The sequence below is a fragment of the Panthera tigris genome, chromosome B2 (assembly GCF_018350195.1).
Source record: "Panthera tigris isolate Pti1 chromosome B2, P.tigris_Pti1_mat1.1, whole genome shotgun sequence".
Taxonomy (NCBI): domain Eukaryota; kingdom Metazoa; phylum Chordata; class Mammalia; order Carnivora; family Felidae; genus Panthera; species Panthera tigris.
Genome location: NC_056664.1, coordinates 142273984 through 142300268, shown reverse-complemented (window position 1 = coordinate 142300268; position 26285 = coordinate 142273984). Strand labels below are relative to the sequence as shown.

The 26285-nt window shown below is 47.1% G+C and overlaps 1 protein-coding gene across 3 annotated transcripts in view; it reads right to left on the bottom strand.

The window, feature by feature from the left end:
* The window catches only part of FNDC1 (fibronectin type III domain containing 1), a 106110-nt gene that overhangs the window by 57565 nt on the left and 22260 nt on the right, over window positions 1-26285 (bottom strand). The window contains exons 2-5 of one of the 3 annotated variants that reach the window (XM_042987449.1): window positions 22024-22218; window positions 19604-19690; window positions 19094-19162; window positions 2978-3184 (exon numbers count right to left, since the gene is read on the bottom strand). In XM_042987449.1, coding sequence (XP_042843383.1) covers window positions 2978-3184; window positions 19094-19162; window positions 19604-19690; window positions 22024-22218 — 558 coding nt within the window. Of the gene's footprint in view, window positions 1-2977; window positions 3185-19093; window positions 19163-19603; window positions 19691-22023; window positions 22219-25582; window positions 25663-26285 lie in introns of those variants that run through there. The other 2 variants (XM_042987448.1, XM_042987447.1) reach the window with 2 other exon arrangements.

Genomic DNA, 26285 nt, shown 5'->3' with positions numbered 1-26285 from the left:
TTTGCTCTGTTCTCTCGCCTCCTTAGCCCGGGGCCACTGTGCCTCCCTGGAGGGGACTTGGCCCCTGAGCCCCGGGTGCCCACCACAGCACTTCCCACCTCCTGTGCCCGCACCTCTGCCTCCACTTGCACGACACTCTGTCCGTTGTCTGTCCCTGCCAGGGACTGTTAGGGCCCCAGAACCCCATGGGTCCTGACACAGAAGATGCCCAGTAAGGTGTTTCGTAAATGACTCGGAAGGCAGGATTTTTGCTGACGGGACCTCAGGCCCACCTTTCCGCAAGTTTCCTTCATGTGTGGCCATGCTCTGCAGGCACCACGCTTTTCATGGCATCTGGCTTATGAACAGAACTAGAATCCTAATTCTGGTAAAAATGAGAACACAGGCATCTCCTAACACAACAGGCCCACTGCGACATCTCCCCGGGAATTCACGGCATCCTCCCAACCGTGCTGGAGCTAGCGTCCAGGGAGACCTCTTCTTCCTCACGGCAGCCTCTGGGATCATTCACGACGGCAAGTCCAACACATTTTTGTTTGGTGAAAATTCAAAAGCTAACACGGTGTAGCTGAGGCACAGGAGGTCCACACTGCTCATCAGGCTGAGGCCGGAGCCATCCTTGACCTCAGGTCCCACATTTGTTCAAGCTGAAGCAGCAAACAAATCCTTCTTCTGCCCTCAGGTGAGCCAGGGGTCATGACTGAGCAAATCAAGAGGCAGCAGAACCAGTCAGATGAGACGCTTGTTCACACTGACCGACGTCTTACTGCGTGGTGTCTGTGAGAGGCTCAGCACAGTGAAAAGTGCCCACTTAAAAAAGGCCCCCTGCAGTCGCAGGAACGTAAAAACAGAGACTCCACTCTTCTGCTGATACTCTGGGTAGAATTTGGCCCGTGTCACCAAAACAGCCATTTCACCATGAAGTGCAACTATTCAGGGCAAGAGGTAGGCTCAAGAATGGACGACCAAAGAGTGATTGGGCCTCTAGCTCCAGGCCTCGCTGCTCATACTGAAGCCTCACTAAGCACCCACGGCTCAGACTTGTCCATCTCCTTCTGTGACCCCGTGTGGTGGCCAGTGGCACGGGAGCAGAGGGGTGGCTGGTCATTTTTTTTGGGGAGGTCTGGAGTCTGTATTTCGAGATGGTTTGGATGCTATGCCTGACAGAACACCCACCAGGCTCTTCCAAGAGTCTTCAGCAGGTGGCTGAACAGAGAGCAGTGAGCAGGACGGTGATTTCAGGGCTATTGCAGAAGGGGAATCCAGCCTGGCCTTCCACCGGTGTCTCCACATGGATCAAATCTGCCCCGATCAGTGCCCGCCGTGTAGCCCAGGGGGCCAGGCTTTGAGAGCCTTGAGGAACTCAGAGCTGCCTGTCCAGACTCCACAATATGTGGTCACCGAGCAGAGTGGATTGTCTTCTCGGAGCACCTGAGGCGCCTGGGGCCAGCAGGAGGCTGACTTGTTTCCTCCACCGCCACTGAGCCCCTGACCGCTGTTCATCGCTCCTGTGAGCCTGGCACCCTCCCTCTGGGCTCTCTTCTCCCTTCCTTCTTCCACTCCTCCGTCTTGTCTCACCAGACTCACTTCCCACTACTTGCCTGTCCCTTGTCGTGTCTGACAGAAGACTTGAGTAGGAGCCACGGGCACCACTGCCTTCTCACCAGGGACACTGCTTACGGCACACAGCTCCGTGTCTTCGTGGGCTCCTTTGCCTGGAGTCCACCCTCCCTCCCACCTCCAGCCCATCTCGCGGGTGCTGGAAGCTGAGCGAAGCCTGGCATGCAAGTGAAGAGACCACCAGGTCTCACAGGAGTCTTGTGGGAGGGCCAATAAATCACACCCCCTTTCTGCCCCGAGTACTGACCCAATTAGGAAATGACTGAGAATAAGTAGTGGGGGGCCAATATACTTATTGCTGGTGCAAATGTGAGAGAACATGGGGTAAGTATTCTGGAATGAACCCTAGAATCACACGGGCCATCCTGCCCAGCAGCCCTGGGCTCTACATGACTTAGGCCTAGAGGAGCTGAGCAGACCATGTGCTCTCTAGAGCCTGGCTTCCCCCCAAGTGGAGGACACACAAAGGGCAACCCACGCTTACCCAACGCCGACCACCAAACTCATCAGGTAAATAAGGGGGCGTGAGGAAAGGGGGAGAAAGGCAGGAGTTTGTAGCATTGCCTCTCTAAAACCATGGCCTGTGCCACTGTCCGGGCCTGTCAGTGAGTAAAGGCAGCAAAGGTCAGGCCTCCGCCCAAGCAAGAACAATGCACATATAATCTCTCCACGTTACAGCAGACGTTCCCTCCCATCCACGTTCCGTGGCCAAGGCTTCCTTCCCACAATAAAGGTTTGCAGAGAAGGAGGAAGGCAGGCCTGATATGCAGCCTTCATCAGCAGCCACCACATTTCATCTTGAAAGCACCCAAGTTCCAGTGTCCTCGGATCTAGGACAAAGCTTAAAAGAACAAAACGGTGGGGCACCTGGGTGGCTCAGTCAGTTCAGCGTCCAACTCAGGTCATAATCCCGCAGACCGTGAGTTTGAGCTGTGCATCAGGCTCTGGGTGACAGTGCAGAGCCCACTTTGGATCCTTTGTCCCCCTCTTGCTGCTCCTCCCCCACCTGCACTGTCTTTCAAAAATAAATAAAACATTACAAAAGAAAAAAAAAAAAAGGACAAAATGGTGGAAACAGAGACAAGATGAGAAAACCTTAGCTTCCCTCTCATGTCCAGAAAAATGGCCCAACTCAAGGAACTGATGGGCACCTGGAGGGGAGGCCTTGTCCTGCCCCTAACGGAAGGCTGAAAGGGCAGAGGCACGGAGGGCAGACCTTGCAGAGTTCAGTTCGGAAGAATCGCGATACCTGGAAAAGGAACGCTATGCCTACCATGTACCTTTCTGTCATGAACGAGCTTCTAAACATTGACAAGATTGCATCGGTCATCAAAACATCAGTTACCATTAAACTCACCCAGCTTTTTAATTTCGTGTGTTCGCTCATCTCTTGTCAGCGGAACATAATTCATCTTCCGGCCACTTTCCCCGTAGCCCAGAAGAAAACCCCGTGATCTGCGTGGACTCTTGGCTCCCGACAGGCGTGGTGCCTTCCACGCAACGGAGAGCCGGTCGTCTGAGGATCGGACACGCACGCGCAAGGGCTTGTTTGGCACTTCCTTTTCTTAAAGAGGACATGACACAGAAATTATTAAACAGTACACCCCTCAGACTTAACCATTGAGTATGTCAAGTCAGTCCAAAGTCTGGCAGCTGTGCTCGAAACCTCCATGTTCGCTAACGCATTCGAGGAGGAACGTATTTCCCCCACGGGTATCGACACTCCACTCACATGTTCCTCCCCGCATTTCGGTCCGAGAGGTCTCGAGAACTTCAAGTGGAAACATACCACTGTGGGGCTGCCAGCCAGAAATCTTGGATGTTTTACAACGTCTTTTTTCACCTATTTTGAGTTCTTAAGGCCAAAACTATATATTCTCCGGTGAGAGCTAAAGATCAGTGTAAAAACATAGGAAACGCAATTTGGTGCTATTTCTAACTGTCCTCCAGGAAGCTCTCCTCTTTAAGGCTGAAAAGACAGCCTCTCCTTGTCTTTACGGTTAAACCCCTAAGAGCTAAATACTAACTGGCTTCTGCTTTTTATTATAATTTCTCTTTCATGGCTGCCTTGCCCCGCCAGGTAAACCCCGCTGCTCACCCCAGTCTCCGCTCTTTCCTTCTCGTGACATCAATGCCTAGAAATCCTCTTGCTAAATGCCGATCTCAAGAAACGCTCTGACTGTTCACTTTTTTCAAAGCAGTGCATTCTGGTGGCAGGTACTTAGTGTTTCGAGTCTTGTTTTTACATCAGTTAAGAGCCGACAAGTTTGGGAACAAGGGTGAGGGGCCCTGGGGAGACCACACCGCCTGTTTCTGATGGTGGGCCACATTCTAGCCCTGCATCAGGATATGGTTAGGCTAATACGTGTCTCTCTGGTTATAGAGGCCAGGTCTTCCCAGGTATTGTTCTTCAACCTACATCAGTCCATTAGTAATTCTGACTAGTGTTTTAGACATTCTTAGCTAAGCAAAGACATAAAAACAGAATCTAATGTCACGAGTTAGTGTGAGTTTCAATAACACAAATAGACACTAGAGATGGTTATTCTAAAAAGCCAGACACATGGCTCCAATGTCTTAAATGTAATCAAAAGGGATATTCTTTTGTACACTAGCTGGAGTTACCTACTCAGTTACTGGGCACCTGCATTCCTAAAGACTACTTAGAGAATATCATGCTATGGTAAAATAAATATTTTGCCCAATATCAAAGTAGTAATTTTTTTTTATTTGAGAGAGAGAGCGTGCGTGCAAGCAGGGGAGGGGCAGAGGGAGGGAGGGGGGGAAAGAGGGTGAGAGACAGAGTGAGAGAGAGAGAGACAGAGAGAGAGAGAATGAATCTCAAACAGGTTCCATGTTCAGCATGGAGGCTGACGCAGGGCTCGATCCCTGAGATCACGACCTGAGCCAAAATCAAGAGTTGGATGCTCAACCACCTGAGCCACCCAGGTGCCCCTCAAAGTAGTAACTATTAAGATTTTTTGTTTTTAGCCCAATAGTGTAGTCAAGGGACTAACTTTACGGAACTTGCAGCATGGTATCGAGTAACTTTTCCTGGGGTTATACCAAACTGATCTCCGTTTTGTTCCAAGTTAAGAGGTAGGCTCTCAATTTCAAGGACTAGCCTCTAGAAAAATTAAGGACCACCAAATGATATGGAAAGACAAATATATTCATTTAAGTAGCTCAAAAGAAAATAATTTGCCAAAACTGTTCAGTACTAATACTCATTAATGGCACAGCATTGATTAACTGTATGAGTTCCGATATTAATCCTATGATTTGTTATTCTTAAGAGTTCCCAGTGGGGATCTCTTACTTCATACCCATAACAATGCGATGTCCCATGTTTCTAGAAAGATCCAGGTTGCCAAAACTTATTAAGTGTTTGAGTTATCCACAGATGACGGTGTCACAGAGGTGGACATGAATTTCTTCATCAGCATGGGTCACTGACAAACAGACGTTGTGTGGGGCTACAGTGAAAAGATTTTTTTTTAAATACTGAGGAAAATGTCTTATAAAACAACACATATAAAAGTAAAATCTGGATAAGGAGCAGCATGTTCAGTCTCATTTATCAACAATGACGTTTTGGTTTGTTTTTTAAAGTTAGCAGATCTTGGGGGGACATTCATCAGAACAAAATACACAACCAAGCTTAATTTCTCAGGAATAGCGTTCACGTCATTTTCAGATTTGTGCAAAGTGACGAAATAGACTTTACAGGAGCCATAAGCATGGGCACAGAAGTCAAGAAAGAAAATTTTATAGGAAGCAAAACCCTTTGCTTCATTCTGTCTTTACATCTTCTAAGTCATTTTTACCCGTGGGCCTCTAATGCAAACTGTCACCACACACACGAAATTCCATTTTAACAGAAGATCCTCTCATGAGTTAATGACACAGACTCTCTGAGGGTGAACCACCTGAGGTTGGGGTTTGATTTCACAGGATGCCCAGCATTGGGCAGGGGTTGGCACTACATTTTTAAAAAGTGTAAAAGGTGAAAATGGTCTCTGCCAACAACATATGATGTTTATTTGACTTTTATAAAAAGTTCATACCTCTTCAAAGGCACTTCTCAGTGATGTGGGGTTGAAAATGACTCTTGCTCAAGTTGCCACGGGCCATTTGCACTGCTTGTTTTTCGGGTGGAAATGACAGGGTCACCACCCAACAGGCAGCACCACCATGGCTGCCACAGTCTGTTTCTCGAGGAGCGGCAGTAAACAGGACAGATGTCCGTGGTGCTGTTATCAATTTGACTGTTCTCAGTGTTACTCACCCACCCCGAGCTCTTGGTCTAAAGCCCTCTGTGGCCTACAGTGATGCTCCTACCACTGCAGAAAGCAACACGTCAGCACGGGAGTTCTGGGATGATGTCCAGCAAAATGGGCAAATGTACTGAAAACACACACATGGGTCTTACAGGAGTCAGCTAAAAAATAAATTATTGGACAGAGAATGGTTGTTCCCTGCCCTGGAGCTCTGCTCCAGGCCTGGGACGCTTCCAGCCGTGTCCCGCGTGCTACGGTGGAAAGTGTTCCCGGGGGGTGCACTGTCACTGCTGGGCCTTGGGGAACATGGCGGGTCTCTGCTCCAGACAAATAACCCCCGACACTCAACAGTAAAATACTGACAAAACAGTAACAAGGAAAAGTGACAGAGTCCCTGAGGAGGAGGAAGGGGTAAGGTTCCAAGGACAAGGAGTTCAGTCTCAGACGGCACAAGTTTGTTGCCTGAGGTGCCTGTGGCTCTGTCTTGACCCACGCGAGGCCCACTAACTATCCACCACACTGCCCAGTGGCAAAGACAGTGGCTGCCCCCTCAGATCGTATGGGCTTTCACCCCCGGCTCCGACCTGCTGTCCAACCTCTCTGCACCAGGGCTGGGGAAGGAGGCTGAGCCTGCTGTACAAGGAACTCAGGGGAAAACAGGGAACGGGGCTGAGGCTAGCCCCAACCACCAACCACAGGGCTGAGCCTAGCCCCAACCACCAACCACACTGCCTACTATATACAGACCTTCACAGTTTATCCCAAGCCCTCACATGGTTTATTTTAATTGTCCTTACAAGAGCTTCCAAGTAAGTAGGACAGACGTCATAATCCCTGAGAGAAAACTGATGTTCAAAGAGATGAAGTTGCTGACCCAAGGCCGCACAGCTACCGAGTGCCCAGTGGAGACCCGAATTCAACCACTGCAGGCCGAGTTCCAATCTTGTCTAACTAGACGCCTCCCCTTTACGTTCTCCCCTCACCCCATATGCCACCTCGGCAACCACCTAACCTCGTCTGCCAATGAATGAATGTCAAACAAGGTTCAGAACTGAACAGGCCGTCTTCAGGGTATGAGTATAATGCCTCGTACAGTGGGCACTAAGAGTGTGTGTGTGGGCACGCGCACGTGTGTGTGTGCGTGTATGTGGGCGTGCGTGTGTTTCAATGGACCAGACAGTATACCGAGCAGGTAACAAACAAACAAGAGAAGACCTCTCACCAAAGATTGCCCTGAGAACTGTTCCCACACCACACAGACGTTCCAGACTCTGAAAACCACAGAGTAAGGTGAAAATGCCCCCCTCAACACAGCCCTCCATTTTTCTAATCTTGGTTTTAGAAACGCCAGCTATAATTTTTTTTTCAGGTATTTTGAAAATTTCTTTAATATGCTGGGTCCTTCACACCATCAAACATCTTTCATAGATCTTTTAAAGATCATCTGGTAACTCTCTTTTAAGCTGATGCACACATTAAAAAAAAGACAAAACTATCCGTATGGTTCATATTTACTTGCAATGAAACTATTTCGGTGTCTTCTCTAAGCTGTATGTGATAGCTTCACAGAAGCCCTGTGAAGTTTTTCTAATAAATCTCTGTAAGTCTTTTATCTTGAAAACAGGAAGTCACAATTGCCACGGGTAATCCCGTTCACATTGACCAGTGCAGAGTGTATTTTAACCTTGGCGGGACACAATCCCTCCCTTGCTCCTGGTACAAAATAATCAGGTAGATCTTACTCAGAACTGGTCAATAACAGAAGACCTGTGGCGATTAATTACACACTATCTACCTGGCAGGTCAACTGGGGACAACAATTACCATCTGGATTATAGCAGACCTCAGAAAGTCAAACAGGATTAGGACATCGCTCCTGACCTATACTGCCAGCCACACCAATTGGCAAATATTCTGAAATTACATGGACTCAGAATCTGCTCTTGATACAAAGAAAAAAACTTAAAAAACCAACGTGATGCTCTGCCCATCTACAATTCAAAGCTAGTTAAACATGGTTGCTTCTGAATTGGGTTTCCACAGACTCTAAAGTCAGGGTTTGAATCTGAGTCTGATACTCACTGGCTGTGTGACTTTGAGACTATTCACTGAAGCTCCATTTCCTCCTCTGTAAAGTAGTATATAGCATGTCGAATTTTGTAATATTAATCCACAAAAAGCATTTAAAACTGTTCCTGGCATATATTAAGCACACATTCGTTGCTAGCTGTGTGTGCAGTTGTGATAAAAATGAAATTCCTCGTTTACCAGACTCACTGGATGGGTGGGCCACACTTGTGCTACACAGCTCACCATGATGCCTTGCACACAGGGGGCGCCACGAAAATGCGTTGCAAAGAACCAGACAAAAGCAAAAGATGCCCTATGGCCAAAGACTCTTTACGTTGAAAACCTTCTCAAATGCGAGGTGGTCTAATCCAGACCCCTTTTTGCACCATGAACTGAAAGCATCTAACAATTATCAAGTCCCTACTCTTCGCTGGCCCAAAAGAGTCCGTGGCCACTGCTGTCCAGGGACCACTTTCCTCAGCCTGGCCTCAGCTACCAGGACATTCTCATTTTCCGCAGAATGTGAGGTATCACTCAGTGCACAGCTCTGAGGACCAGGTTTAAGTGGTCTGTTCCACTGATGAACTTGACACCCCACTTCCCTGACCTCCAGGCCTCACAAAGATAAAGGTAAATGGCCCTTATCCCCATTCCCACGGCCTCGCAGGGCAGGCCTGTGTGCTCACTCGTCCTCTGCCCCAGGCAGCTTCCCCACCATCCCCAAACATCAGACCCCCGAGGCCAGCGGGGGCACCGGTCTGTCCAGCGAGAAGAGGTCCAGCCTGTGAGGCTAGAGTAGTGACGCCCACACGGCAGTGTGGGGCCAATCACCTGGAAGGCTTGTGGAAACACTCCCCAGCCCCCACCCCCATCAGGGCCAGAGAGTCCAAAGCTTATGTGCACATTTGATGAATAAACATGATAAGGAAGAGACAGGATGGGAAAAGGGGAGAAAAGGTGCATTAGAGGGGTGTGAAGATGAACCGCGGACAGCCAGAACAGAGACAGGACATGGGCTTTGCTGTCCCCACTCGGAGTGTGGATTCTCTGTCGCTAACATAGGTCCGGGCCAGCACTGACTGACATCTGCCAAGATAGGTCTGCAAGCACCTCTGTCTGCCAAGGGCTCCTTCCTGGGCGAGCTCTGACACGTAATCTCCTGAGACAAACCTCTGAATGTTTCGCAGAACTCTCCTTCCACACACCCACATTTGCAGTTCTTCCTCTGAAGTCCTTTTAATGCCATGCTTTCGTTTCCAATAAACATCCTCAGTGATTTGACTACTAAGCTTTTGTGTGTTAGGCCAAATATTTTTATTTGACAGTTTATTACTAACAACGACAGTGAGAAAATATTTTTAACAAGAAAGAATTACTTAACCAGAAAGAGAAAGACTGTCTTATTTCTTTATTTTGGAATAGTGTCTGTCACCATGTCACCAACCTTCATAAGATAACTGGATCCCTACCAGGCAGAAGGCATTTGACAAATATCCTCACAATAATCCAATAACAGCCCATTTACAAAGAAAGCGAGGCTCAGAATGGTTAAGGGGGAATTCAAAGCCAGACAGTAGGGGCACTAAGCTGGGCTGGAACCCTGGTCTGTGGGATCTGTAGCTCTGATTCTCTCCACTTCATTCTTGTTCAGAAGTTCCCGGTGGTTATAGAGTCGGTGTCACCAGCGGCCAGCATGGTGGCTGCCCTGGGAGAAGGTCCCCTTGGTGCCTCACAGACACCTCAGCTGAAGGATCTGGTCTGCAGCTCCAGTAATCACTGCCCGTGACTTCCACACCACGAGGACACCCACTTACGGAAAATGTCAGCGTAGACCCCAAGGACCCGGCTGCTCTTAAGAGAAGTTGGTCCATCTGTCCCATCAGGATACACTCATCACACGGTTCCCCTGACATTTATACATTTCAGCACTCCAGGGAAGACCGTCTGATGAAGAGCCCAGGACCTGGGCAGCACCACCGACGGCCTGGCCGCCTGACTCATCCGGGGAAGCAGTCAGAACACGAAGGAGAGAATTTTTGCAAGTTAGACACATCTCTCCATCCTTCAGAGACACTAGAGCGGTGGCCCTAAGCCCACACCTGGAGGCACTGGATCCTTACTGCCTTTTCAGGGCTTGGGAGAAGACAGAAGATCTTCAAAGAAAAAAAGAGAGAAAGAAAGAAAAACAACCTTGATCTCCCCCAAGCTAATCAATGCCAATTACTAACGTTGTGATGGATCATGAACCCTAAAGAGCCTTTATAAAACATCTCACACTAACTCTTAAATCAACCAACCTCAGCGTCTTCCGTCAAGCTTTCTCCTGCCCCCTGGACCTGTCCAGGTCTTCACAAACTCTTCTCTCCTGCTCCCTGGGATGATGCAGTGATGTCCAGGCTGTCACCGGATGACAAGCCTCAGGGCATCCTTCTCGGCATGGTGTGGAGAAAGGACGGTGTGGTCAGAACCCCACAGGCTGTGTGAGGCAGCCAGCATTGGTGCCCTAAAATAGGGCACTCGGAATCCAGTAGGGATGGTCCCAGAAACAAAGCAAATACTTTCCGCCATCCTGGGACCACTCAGCTGTGGCCATATTGTTTTGTTTGGCTGTTTGTTTCACGTTATCACTTAGCATAGCTCCTCAAACTTTTCACCAGAGTTTACTTAACAGCAAAAGCAGATGGCACAATCCCAGAAGCCAGGAGCAAGGCAATTTACGCAGTCTTTATCTCAAAATTGCACGTCAATTCTGCAGACTACTCTTTAATATTTTGGTGTTTGTTTTACACTAGAAAGTAACATTTTGAATGACTGATCATCAAGAAAGCACTTCCTGTGGACATGGCCGGTGAATCCTATACCTTCATGGACTTCCAGGTTCCGAGAACCCCAGGTTTAGAAGCCCCAAGAACCACTAGTGCGTCAGCAGCTTCAGGATGTTATCCAACGTGTCAAACGGTGGTTGACTTTGACCTCGGTGGTGCAAAGAATATCGGTGAAAAGTACTTTATGCCACCGATTTCACCCCACAGGACCAGGGCTACAAAATGCCAGGTCACCCTGAGATGGCGGCCAGTGCTACATGAGTGACACCTGCACAAGTTGGTCATGAAGCCCGGCCACCGGCACAAGAATTAAGAGGTTCAGCAACCACCTGCATGGACACATTCCTCAGTTCTTACAGATCCTAAGCCTTTCGAGGGGCATCTCTCCCCACACTAAGCTGACCATCTTACTGTGTAGGCAGAGCAAGGGTCTGCTTCCTACTCACGGCAGTAGCTCCTGTATAAGCCTTGAAGAACAAAACCAGCCGCCGATGTCCTCAGCCACCTGCGACAGGAGCCTGGGGGGAGCCCACCCCTGGCCCAGCCCCACGGACACAGCGTGAGGGGATCCAGGGAGCTTCTCCAGCTGTGGAGGCCTCCTCCATCCATGATGGGCAGTCTCAGTCACTGAAAGCGTCTGCTCTAGATCCCTCTGGGGGTATCGTCATTTCCAGAGGCACTTCCTGAGGACCCACGAGGGCCACAGAAAAGCAAAAGGGGGAACGGCCCTTTTCTGACCTCCTCAGCGGCTGAAATGCAGACCTCTGGCATTTCTTCACCCCGCGGCGTAACACGGAGACTATGGAGGCCGAGATGAAGGACTGGGAAATAGTCTGAGGAAAATCATGTCCCAGTTCAAAGGTTTGTTTGGTTCAGTTGTTTTAGTCTTAAAGCTCATCTACATCGCTCTCATTCGGGAGTAGACAACTAAGTAATGCACTCGTTCCCTGGAAATGAAGACCATGTTTTTGCTGAGTGGCTACTGAAGAATTCAACTTCTTACTGTGACCCAACATGCCCTTTGCAAATGGAAGACCCAGTTACGATATTTGAATAGGCTGAAAAGCTAAAAGAGAAAAGGGCTTTCTTTCAGGACTAAGATCTGCATTTGCAGGGCTCCTGCCATATAAGCTCATCCCTCTTTGGTGACCTCACAGGGGCCACGCCCTCCCTCTCTTCCACTCAGACATCAAAAGAAAAGGCCACGGTGGATATGAAGTCAGAGAGCGGCACCTGGCCCCCAGGACGCTGACCTTGTCAGAAGCATTGGGTTTAGTAATGACCGCAGGACATGAAGGCAGGGAGAGCAGCTCCTCACTCAAGGCCACTCACGTGGGGACAGCTCATCTCTCCAGCTTTCGGCCCTGCCCTGTCTGCTTGGAGCAGCCACTCATCGGCTCTGAAGGGAGCACCCAGCCCACCCCGAGCAAACGGCCTCACTCCTGGCCACTGGCTTCCTAGCAACTCACGGAAAGGAAAATCTGTGAGCACATATCCTACTCATCAATATGGCAGAAACGCCACAGAAGGCTGGTTGAAGCCCTGGTGTCAGAGAAGGCCGTCGGCAATGGCTCCTGACTCCCTTCCAGGGGAAACCTGTGGGGGCTGGAACCCCCGAGGGCTTGGCTCTGACCCAAGCACATCCGGCCATGTGAGAAGTCACACAGCTCCGCACACAAGCCTCCACGCCCTACTTTCTCATTACTGAAGAACGGGCCGGAAGGTTAGGGAAGTCTCCCCCCTAATGTGACAGGCGACTTGGAAGCAGTCACTCTGATAAAGAGCTGGGAGCCCCCAGGAGGAAGGCACCTGTCTCCGGGCAGTGCCTCCGAGGGACCGAGAGGCAACCCCACAGCACAGGGACTGTGCACCCACCTCGTCTCACAGACCAGCCGCCTCGAGGAATCCCAATCCACAGACACAGTCAATATCATTCCAAGAAACAGAAGGAAGAATTAGGATCTCTGATTAATGACCACACCGCTCTGTGGCCGACACACCGGCAGGCCCAGGACCACCCCAGCGTCCGCGGCTGAACCAGGCAGAGGTGACCCTGGCCTCCTGACACGGCGCTGTGTGATGCGGAAGCTCTCGTCACTGCTCATCTCCTGTACCAGGGCACAGCCCCCCAGTGGAAGCAGCCTCCAAGTGCATTTCTGCTTAAAAAACATTTATGGAGCACCTACTGTGTGCTTGCCCCAGGCCCTGGAGATAAACAGATGAGTAAATTGGGGCGCCTGGGTGGCTCAGTCGATTAAAGCATCCGACTTCAGCTCAGGTCATGATCTCATGGTTTGTGAGTTCGAGCCCCGCGCCAGACTCTGTGCTGACAGCTCAGAGCCTGGAGTCTGCTTTGGATTCTGTGTCTCCCTCTCCCTCTCCCTCTGCCCCTCCCCCACTCATTCTCTGTCTCTCTGTGTCTCTCTCTCTCTTTCAAAAATAAATAAACATAAAAAAAAAAAATGAGTAAATCAAAGGACCCAGCCCTTGAGGAGCTCACCACCCGGGCTGTGAACCAGAAATTGATTTTTGCCCTGCAAACCGTACTTAGTAACAACTGATGATGGCATGAGAAAGCTCCCGAGGAAATAATGCCACAGACATTATTAAATCCCCGTTGGCCGGGACGTTAATCGAAACTAGCTTGCGAAAAGACCAACTGATCATAATTAATTAAAAATTTCTGGACTGGAGTCTACTCTTAAGTCTGGCACAGAGCAGCCCCATGGTCTGGCTCCAGCATTACCTGATGGATAATCAGATAATCAGCACTGTGTGTGATTTGCCCACGGGTGGGTTGTGCCGGCACCTTTTACCCAGAGTGACACGGACACGTGTCTTCTGGCCCACGTGGCAGGATTCTTGCCATCACACACAGAGAAGGGGAGGGCAGCACAGACGGGGGGGCCCTTGGGGGAGGCACTTCCAGTGTATCCCTGGAGACAATTCTGTCTTCTGTGTACTTGTGTGTCCTTGGGCACACACTCAACACCCAGACACTCCAAGTCAGTGTTTCTCCCTTTGCTAATAGGATTTTTGACTTTGTTGACCTAAAACAGCCAAAGTAGGGTGGAGAGAAAGGCTCGGAGCCATTTCTCAGTAATAAAAATGATTCCCAATCGCTTGCTAAGCTTAAAATCATCCACGAAAAGTGGTGAATCAATCCACTTAGTGTCCGAAATTCACGAAATTTCAAAGCTGAAAGGAACCGTAGAATGAAACCTAGAACCTGAGACAGTTCTTAGAAAGGAGCCTAAAAACTTCTTGTCGAGTGCAGCATGTTACAGCTGAGGAATCTGGATCTGGGAATGTCCTGGGCAGCCCGGGCAGCCGTGCACAGGGCAGAGACACTGGCTTGATGGGGACAGCGGCTTGAAGTCAACGGGTCAGGAAACAGCCCATCGCCGGACACCAGGGTTAGAGTTTCCACGCTCGACATCAGTCACATTTAAATAAATTGGCACGAAAATACACCTGAAGGTCAGTGCTCATTTTGATGAGCTACTGATAGAAAAGGGCAGAATTCGTATTTCTAGATTATGAAATACCCATTTCTCATATGCCTATAGGTATTGCCTATGAAAAGAAATGCCAGGGCAGGAAGACGCCAACCTGTGGGGCGCATGGCTTCCTGATTTCATCATTTCCATGTCAAATAATTGGACACCTGTTCAACAGCAGGTATCAGCTGTTTGGGGCAGGCACTGAGGGGAGCGTCGGGGCTCCCATGATGGATGCGAACCCAGGCCTGCCCTCTGGCTTGACCATGTGTGCAAAGCAGCTTCACGTGCATGAAGTCAGCCTTGAAGAGACGTGGAGACTGCAGCTCCCCTCAGAGCCGAGAGGAGGGAAGGGAGATGAGAGTTTGGAGGTCACAGGAAATAAGAGGAGGGGTGTCACGCTGATGGCCTTTATTTCCCAGGGAGGAGGGAAGCAGGGCTAAAAGCGAGAGGAGAATGGGCAGAGGGAGGAGCCTGAGCAAAGTGGCAACATTCTGACCCAACCCATGGAAGAAAGGAAGGAGCCAGATGTAGGGCACATAGAACAACAGCCAAGCAGCGCTGAGGACCCGCGTGGAGTTGGCTAACCAGCCGTAAGGAGTGACAATGGTGCAGATCAGCTCAACTCTCTGCTTTTCCCACGAGGCTCAACAATGCACATGCAGGAGGGATGGGGGGCGGGGGGGGGGGCGGTGTGGGGACTAGCAGGCCACTGAGGCTGTCCCTCTGTCAGGGGGCCGGCCGTGCTGACATGAGTGGGACCAGGATAAAATGAGAAATGAGCCAGGAGACGGCTCTGGACCGTGGAAATGGGACGTATCTCTGGACCCAAAGCCTGAGTAGGTCTGAAAGCGAGCTCAGGAGAGCGAGGCAGTTGAGGAGGCGAGATGACTGTGGAGAGGAGCAGCTTTACCACAGGTGGTAGGTGGCAGCAGCTGGAAAGCATGAGGTGAAGCTGTCACATGGGCCACTGTCATGGAGGACGCCAGTGTGGATAAGCCATTATGAGCCTAGCGCCAACATGCTATTTGTATTTGGGGAGCAAACTGGAGGTCAGGTACCAAGCCAGTGTTGGTTGAGAATGGCCACGGAGAACTGTGGGCTCAAGTCTGAGCTATAAGTTAATTGTCTACAAAATGAGCAAGCTTCAGGAACTAAAATATGATATAACAAAATATGAGGCACAAATCTGACTTTTCCCTCCATATTATGTCTAGTTTGGGCCCCATAGCTTAAGGGCAGCATGACGATTTTTAGAAAACCATCACCTTATTAAAAATACACATGATCCGGGGCGCTGGGGTGGCTCAGTGGGTTGAGCATCTATCTGACTCTTGACTTTGGCTCAGGTCACGATCTCAAGATTCCTGAGTTCATGCCCCACTGTCGGCACAGAGCCTGCTTGGGATTCTCTCTCTCTCCCTCTCTCTCTGCCCCTCTACTGCTCTCTTCTCTCTCTCTCAAAATAAAGAAATAAACTTTAAAAAAATACCATGATCTTACTGAGAACTAAAATTTTCCAGATGAAGAGCCTGGTGAAGGCAGGTTGACCTGCGTGCCCAGTCGCTGGGCTGGTTGCAATCAGAGTTGGGCCATGGTCCTGTCCCGACCCCAGTGTCTGGCTTTGCACAGACCATAGGACCCCACATCCAGTCAACAGGGGGGAAAAAAAGCTAAAACAGCTTCAGAAAAGAAGTCTTCAGGGGAGGTAAATAATAAGATTCCAGTATCTGGACTTGGGACTTCTCTTCCCTGGGGACTAAACAGAGGAATATGGGTTTAAGTCTCAGTGAGAGGGATCTTACATTTAAATACACAGAGAACTTTCTGGCTGAAAGATAGACCAGGAGCTACCCAAAGCCAAAGCTGAAATTTCTGCCAGGGAATTGCAGTTCTGCTTAGTCCTCTTACTTTCTGAGTCCTCTGGGTTTTCAGATTTGGACGAGCGACCAGTCTGAGAATCACTCAAGTCGGCCCTGGCACGTTCTTCCTCCTAACACTCACCCCCGCGGTCCCCATACCATCTCAGCCTGGCGTCACCATCTTTGCGCCTCCTGGGCTCCCCCACCCTGCTTATTCTAGATCTCAATGTTGTTCACCTTTCAAAGAACTTATGATTATGCTACAGGCTGAATTGTGTCCCCACCCACCCCCACCCCCGCCCAAATTCACGTGTTGAAGTCCTGACCCTCAGTTATCCCAGGAGGTAAATGTATTTGGAGACTGAGCCTTTAAGAGGTGGTTAAATTACAGTGAGGCCCCTGGGGTGGGCCCTAATCCCATCTAACTGGTGTTCTTTTAAGGAGAAGAAATTCGGAGACACAAAGAGATACCAAGAATGTGCACTCCTAGAGGAAAGGCAAGCCAAAGAGAGAGGCCTCAGGGGAAATCAGACCTGCTGACACATTGATCTTGGACTTCCAGGCTCTAGAACTGCGAGAAAATAAACATCTATTGTTTAAGCCACCCTCTGTGGTATTCTGTTATGGCGACCCTAGCAAACTAATACAGATTATATGCATTATGTTTTGCTTATATGTTTATTGTCTTTCTTTCCCTCTAGACTACAGTCTCCATTAAGGCAAGCCCTTGTCTATCTTCTTCATTATTGTATCTTTAGCATCCAGACATGCTGGCAAAACCAATGGCGCTAAATGAATGAATCTAATAATTAAGGAAAGATAACGAGGTCAAAATAGGTCTCAGCAGCATAAAGAGGCCTTCTGGAATTTGAACTGAAACTACTGTTTCCAGCAAAGCAAAAGAATAGATTTCCCTCTGGCTTCAAATAAAATACTAGAATAAAGTGGGATGTCACCAGTCAAAGCACTAAAGGGAACCCTTGGGACCTCACCCCAGGAGTCAATGCCAATGTCTGCCACTATCTCCAGGACAAATCCCTTCTTTTGAACAAAGATACTTGGAATTCAGAATACTTCTTTTGTTTAACTACCAGGATTATAATTTATTAACCATTCCTCAGAACAGCAGCATAGTATTTTCCAAGCCTTATAAAAAAGGTGTAGATGCATGCCAATCACTTCTTGATCACTTCTCATAAATTATTATTATTTTAATAACAATGAAATGTGATTTTTTTTTTTTTCTGGAGCACTGTCGCCAAGTCTATGCATTCTGGATATTCATTAAAAAATTCTGCTTTACGGCATATGCTGTAAATTGTTTCAGCTAATTTCTTCCAGTATCTTTTGTATCATAATGTATAACAAATATACTATTATGTATTATAGAAGTGTGCTCTTTGGCAACTAGGGCACACAAAGTCTTCTACAGAGAGAGGTTAAATCATCTTACTGTACATAAGACCAATAATGAGTTGGAACACGATTGTCCATGAGTCCCAATTCCCAGCATTTCGGTAATTCATGCTCACGTCATACACACACACACACACACACACACACACACACACACACACAGAGAGAGAAAGGTCATACATACACGTACTTCTATTAAAGAAGGCACAAGAAATTCATTACTTAAGAAAAAGCAAAAGAAAACTATTTGTTCTAAAACCACTGACATTCAGAAAACTTTATCAGAAAGATTATAAAAAATAAAATGGTCATTTAAAATACAAGATTCAGATACAAGGCACTGAACTTCTGTCAGCAAAGAGTTTACATGCCCCTCTTCAGGGGTAGACAATCGAGGAATAAACACCCTTGTCTATTCTGCATATTCCTAGGTGTACTACCATCTTGGCTACTTCACTGTCATCATCCTCTCCGTTTTGACCCTTGGCCTTTGCTCTTGTCTCTCCTGTCACCCTCATACACTCTCTGCTCGCACTCTCACTCTGGAGCATGACTCCACAATGCATGTCTGTCTCTTACTTCTCTCTTCCAAATTTCATCCCTTCACATGTAATCACCTCTAACATGTCTCCCTTCCATCACCCCTGGGGTCACCACAAGTCCAACATATTGGAACAAAAACATATCACCTTTCCTGGAAAGCCAGTTTCCTTTTCTGGTTGTTTCATTTTTCCACCCCTTTTTGGTGGAAAAGGGACCTTGAAGCTGCCTACACCCATCAAATCTGACCTGAGAAGCAGATTATGGTCATTGGTTTCAAAGTACTCACCTTCCTCTCAACAACAACACCAGACTGATGTACTTAAAAACATGGGTCATGAAAATAATATACAGTTCCTCACCATATCGCCTTTGGGATATCATCCAACCACATTCCAAAACAACCACATTCATACGAGAACATACAAGAAATGTACACACTTCTCTCAACAAGTAAAACAACATGACTAGACAACAGCAACATCCAAATGATAAAACATATATACAAATATGGAGCAGAGATGGAAGGCAGGTTCTCTAACATATCACAAAATATCCCATGGTTACAAGAAAACAGAGAAAGACTTGATGCATGCAGCATATTAGCCAATAAAAGCCACTGCTTGGTGGGTTCCATTCATTTACGCCATCCACAGGAAAAAGAGCTGTAACAATCCTCATCAGGCCAGGACTGCCATCTCAACCACCATATTTGCCTGTTAACAGTGCAACAGTATCCCCAGATGTGGACGCGGACACCTCCCCACGCCAGAACATGAAAGAACAGTGAGAAATGAGCAACAATGGCTGCAGTCTGGGCCATCAGGTGCACAGCAGGTTGACCAAAACCGTGTGGCATGTGTGTTAGTTTAGCGATGGGAACTGAATGAAGGTTGGTGAGCACATGTGTGTGACAGAAACACCACCCTCTTGCAAGATGGTGCCTCAGTGAAGACATGAACCGAAGGAGCACGAGGTACCTGTGACGGTTTCATTAAATGGTCCTGGACCCTTAATGGGAAAACCATCAATCTTGATCCATTCACCTCCTAAATGAGGAAAATGCAACTTCATAGTTAGAAACAAGAACGATTGGATTTTCCACATTTCTGCGCAGCCCTAACGTATATTTAATGGTCTTTTCAACACTCTTCCAGAGGATCTGCTCAGGCCACATCAATAACAAGGCACATACACTTTATCGACAACACATCTTTTTGGTCTTTTGCACGTGGTTTACTCTAACGAGTGCTCAAAAAAATAGGACAAAACACAAATGACCTACATTCAAATTACTTTAAAAGAAGGAGTAAATTTCTCCTAGTTTTCAATCTTTCAGCTTGCTAGACAAGTTTAAAAAAAAAAAAGAAAATTCCTGTTTGGGAACTCTTTAAAGATTCTATGTTTGTGTAGACCTGAGAAAGCAAGGAGAGATGTTTCTCCCAATCTAAGTAACAAAAAGACAGCCTCCAATTCTAGGTAAGACTTACCAGGCAGGCTTTCAGCTCTGTAAACTGGACGGCTCACTCCATTGTGGTTTTCTGCAGTAACCAGCACAAAGTACACTACACCCGGCTCTGAAACATATGGTTTATATCAAGCCACCATTTCACATCTCCAAGAATGACAGTTCGATTCACTAACCGTCTTCCTCATATATAACCAAATAAAGAAATCTGAATTAAGCGACAAGTCTAACTACGGCTTTCTCTCTCACTCTTTTAATCACTATCGCTAACATTCCTCTCATGTAACTAAAATACACCTGACCCAAAGAACACAAAATTTATTTGTAGTACAAAGTACATGGCATGTGTAATAAGCCTGGATCCGTGAGCAGTAGACAGAAAAAGCTTTTGAGTTTTTTAATGTGAAATTAATGCAGGAAATAGAAATGCACTGTCTGCTAACTAGATGTTTTAACCTATGCTATCAGTAACTGCCAATAATATCTCTCCATGAAAGCTCCAAACAGAAATCTCCAAAAAACAGTAAGAAAATGTCAGTGGAACTCATAAAATTTAGCACATGGGAAATCTTCATTGCAACACACAAAAAGCTTCGTGAAATTTTCCCCTTATCCCAGTAAAACACTCCCTTTACTAGATCTGTGTGCTGTCTTTGACTATTTCAACAAATATCTAGAAAAACAGTTGTTGGAATCTTGGAAATGCTAATCTTGAAATAACTGGGCTCCACTTTTTGACTTGCATCTAGGGGTCAAGGTCAAATTGCGATGCTCTCTTTGGCTGAGCTCCTGAAGTCAGTGGAACAGGAAGGGAAGCCAAGACGCCACATTACCAAATGAGTGCGCCCCAAATGTGCAGCTTCAGAAAGCAAAACTCCAGTAGTGCTGCTTTTCCTCAAAATAAATTACTGCGAAAGGTAAGTGAAGGTGTGAACTCCTTGAGGAGATGAAAGTGTGCAGGCATGTGAGGGGCCAAAGGTTGGAGAGATAAGAGTTAGTTGTGTCAAAGACAATAACGGTTATTACATTTCTCAAAGTGGGGAGTATTCCTGCAACGGAACTTTAGTTCTCGGGCCAGAGGTCCAGGAACAGCGACACAGTGATGCCATCTAGCATCCCTGCTGTGCTCAAGGCCAGTGTGACTTCTGTCTGACTGAGGCAGGGCCTGGTGGCATTGAGGGTTTGGCACGACCTGCCAAGCCAACTGGAAAATGCTCTAGATCCAGACAGAACGCAAAATCATGCTTCGCCAGGCACTTTCTCTCTTCATCCTGAGGTTATTCATATTTTCAAAGAAGTGTAATCCACATGTCTCTGATTCCTGTTAACTCATCAGTGAGTTACTCGGGAGGCATTATTTGTTTTTCAGTGAGCTCTAGGGCTCTCTTTTTGCATGTGTTTCTTCTCTGCAGCAATCTTAACAACCTAAGGTTTGAACAAGCAGATATGACCCTGCTCATGCCTTCGGTCCAACAGAATCTCCATTTAACCTCGTAGTTGGACTTTCTAGGGTGATACTGACATGGAAAGGATTCAGAGAAATGTATGTGTGGCTGGAACTACCAAGAAGGAAATCTGGTCCCCCTTATGCCCCTTCTATACACTCTCCGCTCCATTACTCAGAAAGCCTAACATTAGGGCGCAGGAGGTGGAGGAGTAAGTGCGTAGACTATGGCCAGGAACCCAAGGAGTCATGAGTTGATTTTGATCCACCAGAGGAAGGCAGGAAAATGGTGACCTGGCACAGGGAGACCTGGCTGTCATGGATGCTGACTTCTGTTACTTCTTCACGATCCATCGTGAGGTTGGGCTGTGACGTGACTGCAGAATAAATGGAGTTTCAGGCTCGTCAGATCAAAAACGCAGAAGCCAGGGGATCCCTGGGAGGTGGCAGCTCAAAACCTAAGTTCAAAACCGCCTATACCTGCCCTTATAAAACAATATATCTAGGAAAAACTGCAAACATTACAAACTTCCAGAATCAAATTTAACGGGGAGAATGTTACATCTTTGAACCAGATGTGGCTAAGCGAATATCGCACATACGTACCTTCACAGGGACTCATTACTTGAGTAACCTCTAATTGATTTGTCAACTAGAAATCTCAAGATGAAGCTACAAAGTAGTTGAGTTTCTATGAAACAAACAAAGGACCAACGTATTTTCCAAAAGCACGTTCAGAAACTAAAAATGGTTTCCTACATCCATTGAGAGAGATCTCCAGAAATACTAGAATTCAAATGCAGAATGAGGAAGCCCAGGGGCAAGATAAAGGTTAAGCCACAGCCTCGTGAACTCGGCTCCCCATTCCCAAAGAACCAGGAGGTCCCTTGAGCCTGTCCACACTGTGTCTCACAAACAGCCATCCTACCTAAGAAGGGAACTGAGAAGGTTGGTGTACAGTTAGTTCTGACTGGGAACAAGACCAGAGTGTCACTTACCCACATCCTCAATAAGGAAGGAGTGCGTCTCGGCATTCACCTTGATGTATTTAAGACTTTTCAGTGACTTCCCATAGGCAATGTTGTAATGCTCCACGGGTCTACTGGTAGCATCTTTGGGTGGGTCCCATGTGACTTTCAGGCCCATTTTAGTGGACAGCAGTTTCACGTGCCTTGGCTTCAGTGGGTGGTCAGCTATGCAAACAGCATGACTATGAACTTACGGGAACACAGACTGGGATAACGAATTTTTTTTTCCAGTGTTCTCTGATATTGTTATCAAAAGAGCAAATGACTCTTCATTTGTCTGGTCCTAAAGACTTTAAGTACAATCATGTTTGAACATCATTACAGGATGAGAGCAAGACAAACATACCAAACCCACAAGCTTTTATGTATTTTGGATAAAACAGTGGGTGGTAAATTTAAAACAAAAGTGAATCAAAACAAACTCGAGGCATTCTCTGGCTTGATTATGCTGCTTTGCTAGCACAGGAATAATGAACTCATAATTTGACATATTCTCCAGAGGCAACCATATATCAAATAACTTCTCAGCATTTTGTATGGTATAGTTGGATAATCTTTAAAATACCTCTGAGAGCAACATAAAATTTTCATGATAAGGGAGACTATCCATTGCAGCCAAAGTGAGATAATGGAAGTGTTCATTTCCACAAAGAAAACAAACCAAGATCATCAACAGCTTAAAAGGGAGATAAGCCTCTGGTATATCTGAATATAACTAATTTAAATGTCTCCATATTTTGTCCCAGAAGAGGAAAAACAAGTTATTAAGAAGCACAATTCCATTTGTTTCTTCAGTTCTGAGGTTCCGTAAAAGTATTCTAGATTTTCAAAAATAACCCAAATGAGACATAACATTTTGTCAAACAAAATCTCTCAGCCCACACCGTAATGGATCCTAACACATAACACATAACACAATATAAACACATGCTAAACATTCACACAAATAAAATTTAGGCAAATTTGGATCTGAAACTGTTTATTCAGTGATGCCAGGCACTCCCAGGAAAGAAAAAAGTAGTCAAAAAACCTGGAAACCTTTCAACTTAGTAACATTAAGAAAAGTGAATTTGGAACCTCATGGAAAAAGAAAGGGGAAGAAGTGTTTCATGATGACACGTGGATTGGTTAGTATGTGATTTTAATACTGGATGAAAATTCAGAACACAGGAAGCACAGATGACCCTAACATACCCCAAAACTTCCCCGCTGCCTCAGGAGGAACACGATGAGAAAAGGGGAGAACTCGTGGACCCCACTCAAAGAAATCCAAGGAGTAAAAAAGAACAGAATGAATATGATGATTTCAAAGCAGAAGAGAAAGAGACAAAAGCACGTTGTCCGACTACGGGCACGAAGAGAAACCCACGAAGCAACCCGTCCCCAGTTCCAGAGATGAGGGTGTCAGGATGGGAGAAATCAGAAAAGAAACCTGGTACTCTGTGTGGAATTTTGAGTTCAGGAGACTGTACACACGGCAAGGGGTTGACTTCCTGCGCATTTACTAGCAATCACGGCTACTCTTCAATAATGCTCACGTACTCCCGCCTCACCCACAAGGAACCTTCCAGGACTTACTTAGCCAGAGGACTGGGGCTCCCTTCCCTCGGTTCCCTTTATTTTTCCCAAGGCTTCATTCCAGAAACCTCTCCTCCTCCTCTGCCATCTGACTAACGAGCTTTTTCTAGTTGCATTCCGTGTTTCCCCCAACGGCAGTAATCAGTTCCAGGAATCCACTGTTTCATAGTGACCAAAAGGTGTGGAAGAGTAAAGCGAGGTCTCCAAAGCCTGCAAAGGGATGCTCACGGCTGGGCGGTTCTCCCAAGGACGAAAACCAATCAATGAGTGCGTGAATAACATTTTTCTTTACGGTTCCATTCTAAATCTAAGAAAAGTTAGATCCCGGACAGACACAGCTGAAACAAGAGGCCTGTGAAACCCAAACACTGTCACATCTTCTCTTGGGCACTCGTGATTCAATTAGCACAAACCCGCCTAGGCCTGAAAATGCTGGACTTTCATTACCGGTATCTGAAAAGAAGAACAATTTATAAACATACTCCTTGTTCTTCCCGGCTCTGCCTCACATCTACCCTTGGACCCAGCATAGATGAATTTCCAACTCACGCAAGAATCCATGTTCAAATGGTTGCATCAGCCCAGCATATGGGGAAACACTCAAAACCTTCAAGGAGCTCCAGTAAGGGGCACAAGTAAAGAAGGGCAAGGGGCAAATACCTCTGGGTTGCCAAAACCTAATGAATCTCACTTCGTTGTGCTCACACAATCAGAGCCTCCAACCGCGTCCATGCATGAGTCTGTTTGTTCTCCTGTTGCCAATGATCAAGTACCATCAGTGTGTCTCCACTTGATAACTGCCTGAGCCAGCATGTGTATGCTGAGAAAAAGGCCATATGGTGCGTGCAACTGCTCTAAAGTAAATACGAATGGGAGAGTTCAGTGGATAGGAAGAGGGGATTTATTGTCTACTGTCCACCACGCACGGCTCTGAGCACCCACTTATGCTGCAGGAGACGCTCAGAACACACATAACCTGGGAGAACACACATAACTCCCTCCATGTTGCAGAAGGGGGAAAGAAGGCCTTGGAGCAAGGAGGTTAGGGTTCAGCCAGAGTCACACAGCTGCACCCAGGGGGAGCCAAATGCAAGCCCTGCTTTGTCCCATTCTAAAGCCCAGGTCTCCCTCCCCCCACAGCTCCCAGATCCTCAGAATCTGCTCCGGCCCATACATGATCTGTGATCACTGCCAGTGAAACCCCCCTTCTAAAAAAGATAAGGCCTCCGTAGTTGTAGTTGTGATTACCATTTCTTCCACCATGCTGCTTTCCCCTCGGGATGGGGACGGGGCGGGGGGGCACTCCTGCCCCACCCCAGTCGTGGCACCTTGTGCTGGGTGTCCTCATCCTCCCTCTCTCTGAAGGCATGGAAGAAGTGGACGAGGTACTCTCTCAGGGATATTTGCACTCTTAGGACAAAACCTGAGACCAAATGACTTTTCTAATAGCAACGTTTTAGGCCTTAGAGAGTCACCTAATGAAGGTCGTTTTTAAACACAAAGACCTTTGGGGGACCTGGAACCATACTTTCAAAGCAGCCTTAGGGTCAATCTCCTTAAGATCAATCCTGAATGTAAGGTTTTCCAAAGGCCTGAGGCCAGTCTACCATCACCCCTCCTCCCACCCTACCCCCCAGCACAGGCAAACTGGGACAGTTAAACAAACTATACGGTGGCTTGATTAGCAGGTATTTTCACCCCCTGGATTCTCATCAACTTTGATATTTAAAATTGATGTCATTTGTGATGCTTCCTACCATCTGTACCCTCCTCAGAAAGAACTGGAGGAAGAGAAGAAGAGAGACCCTAGATCAAAAGTGATCTTGTCCGTCATTCCAGCCCCACCCAGAGCTCCCTGAGCCCAAGTTCTCAGTGAACTCATCAAATCAGCATCTATCTAAGGAACAGCCAGTCCAGGCAGCACAAATCAATGTGCATACACTTGGATTACCTGACAGAAAGCTTCTTCTTGGGACTAGAAACATGCCAATATGTTCTATTCCTGATGATCATTTTGTAGGTCTCCTGATTTCCTTCCTTAAATGTGAAGTAAAGGCATAAAGACTTTGAAATTGGTTTCCAGGACTGCAGACTGCATTCTGGTTCTGTGCTGTGGGATCAACATTCTGGGAGTACAAAGATGCAATATGACAAAGTGGTTCCTCATTTATTCTAAGTGTTCTTAGAATCTTATAATAGACCACCCTCTGTTAGATAAATGGAGCATGTGACCTTTTGTAATAGTTTTCAGTATTCTTGCCTGATAAGGACGTATGGTACTGGGTATATTCTTTAAAGCTATGTGTCCCACGAGCTGCCTCTTTAAAAAGGACAAAGGAAAAACCCAAAGTCAACACAACAGGAATTATATGGCCCAACAGAGGGAACACTGGGAGGTAATCTCACAGAGCGTGCACGACAGGTTAGGGCCACAACAAGCTGTTTTTTTCTTCTCCACAGGATGCAAAATGAGGAAATGAGCTTAAGCTGCAGCCTAAGGGATTTTAGGTTAAGTAAAAAAGAATTTCCTGTCCATGTCTTTCCCCTTTTCTCCCCATTCAAGGCTATCTTTGAATAGAGCAGATGGTAAGATGCTCCAGACAGAAGAAGGAAGCTACTAAAGTCTGCTGTGACGGAAGCAATTTCATGCCATG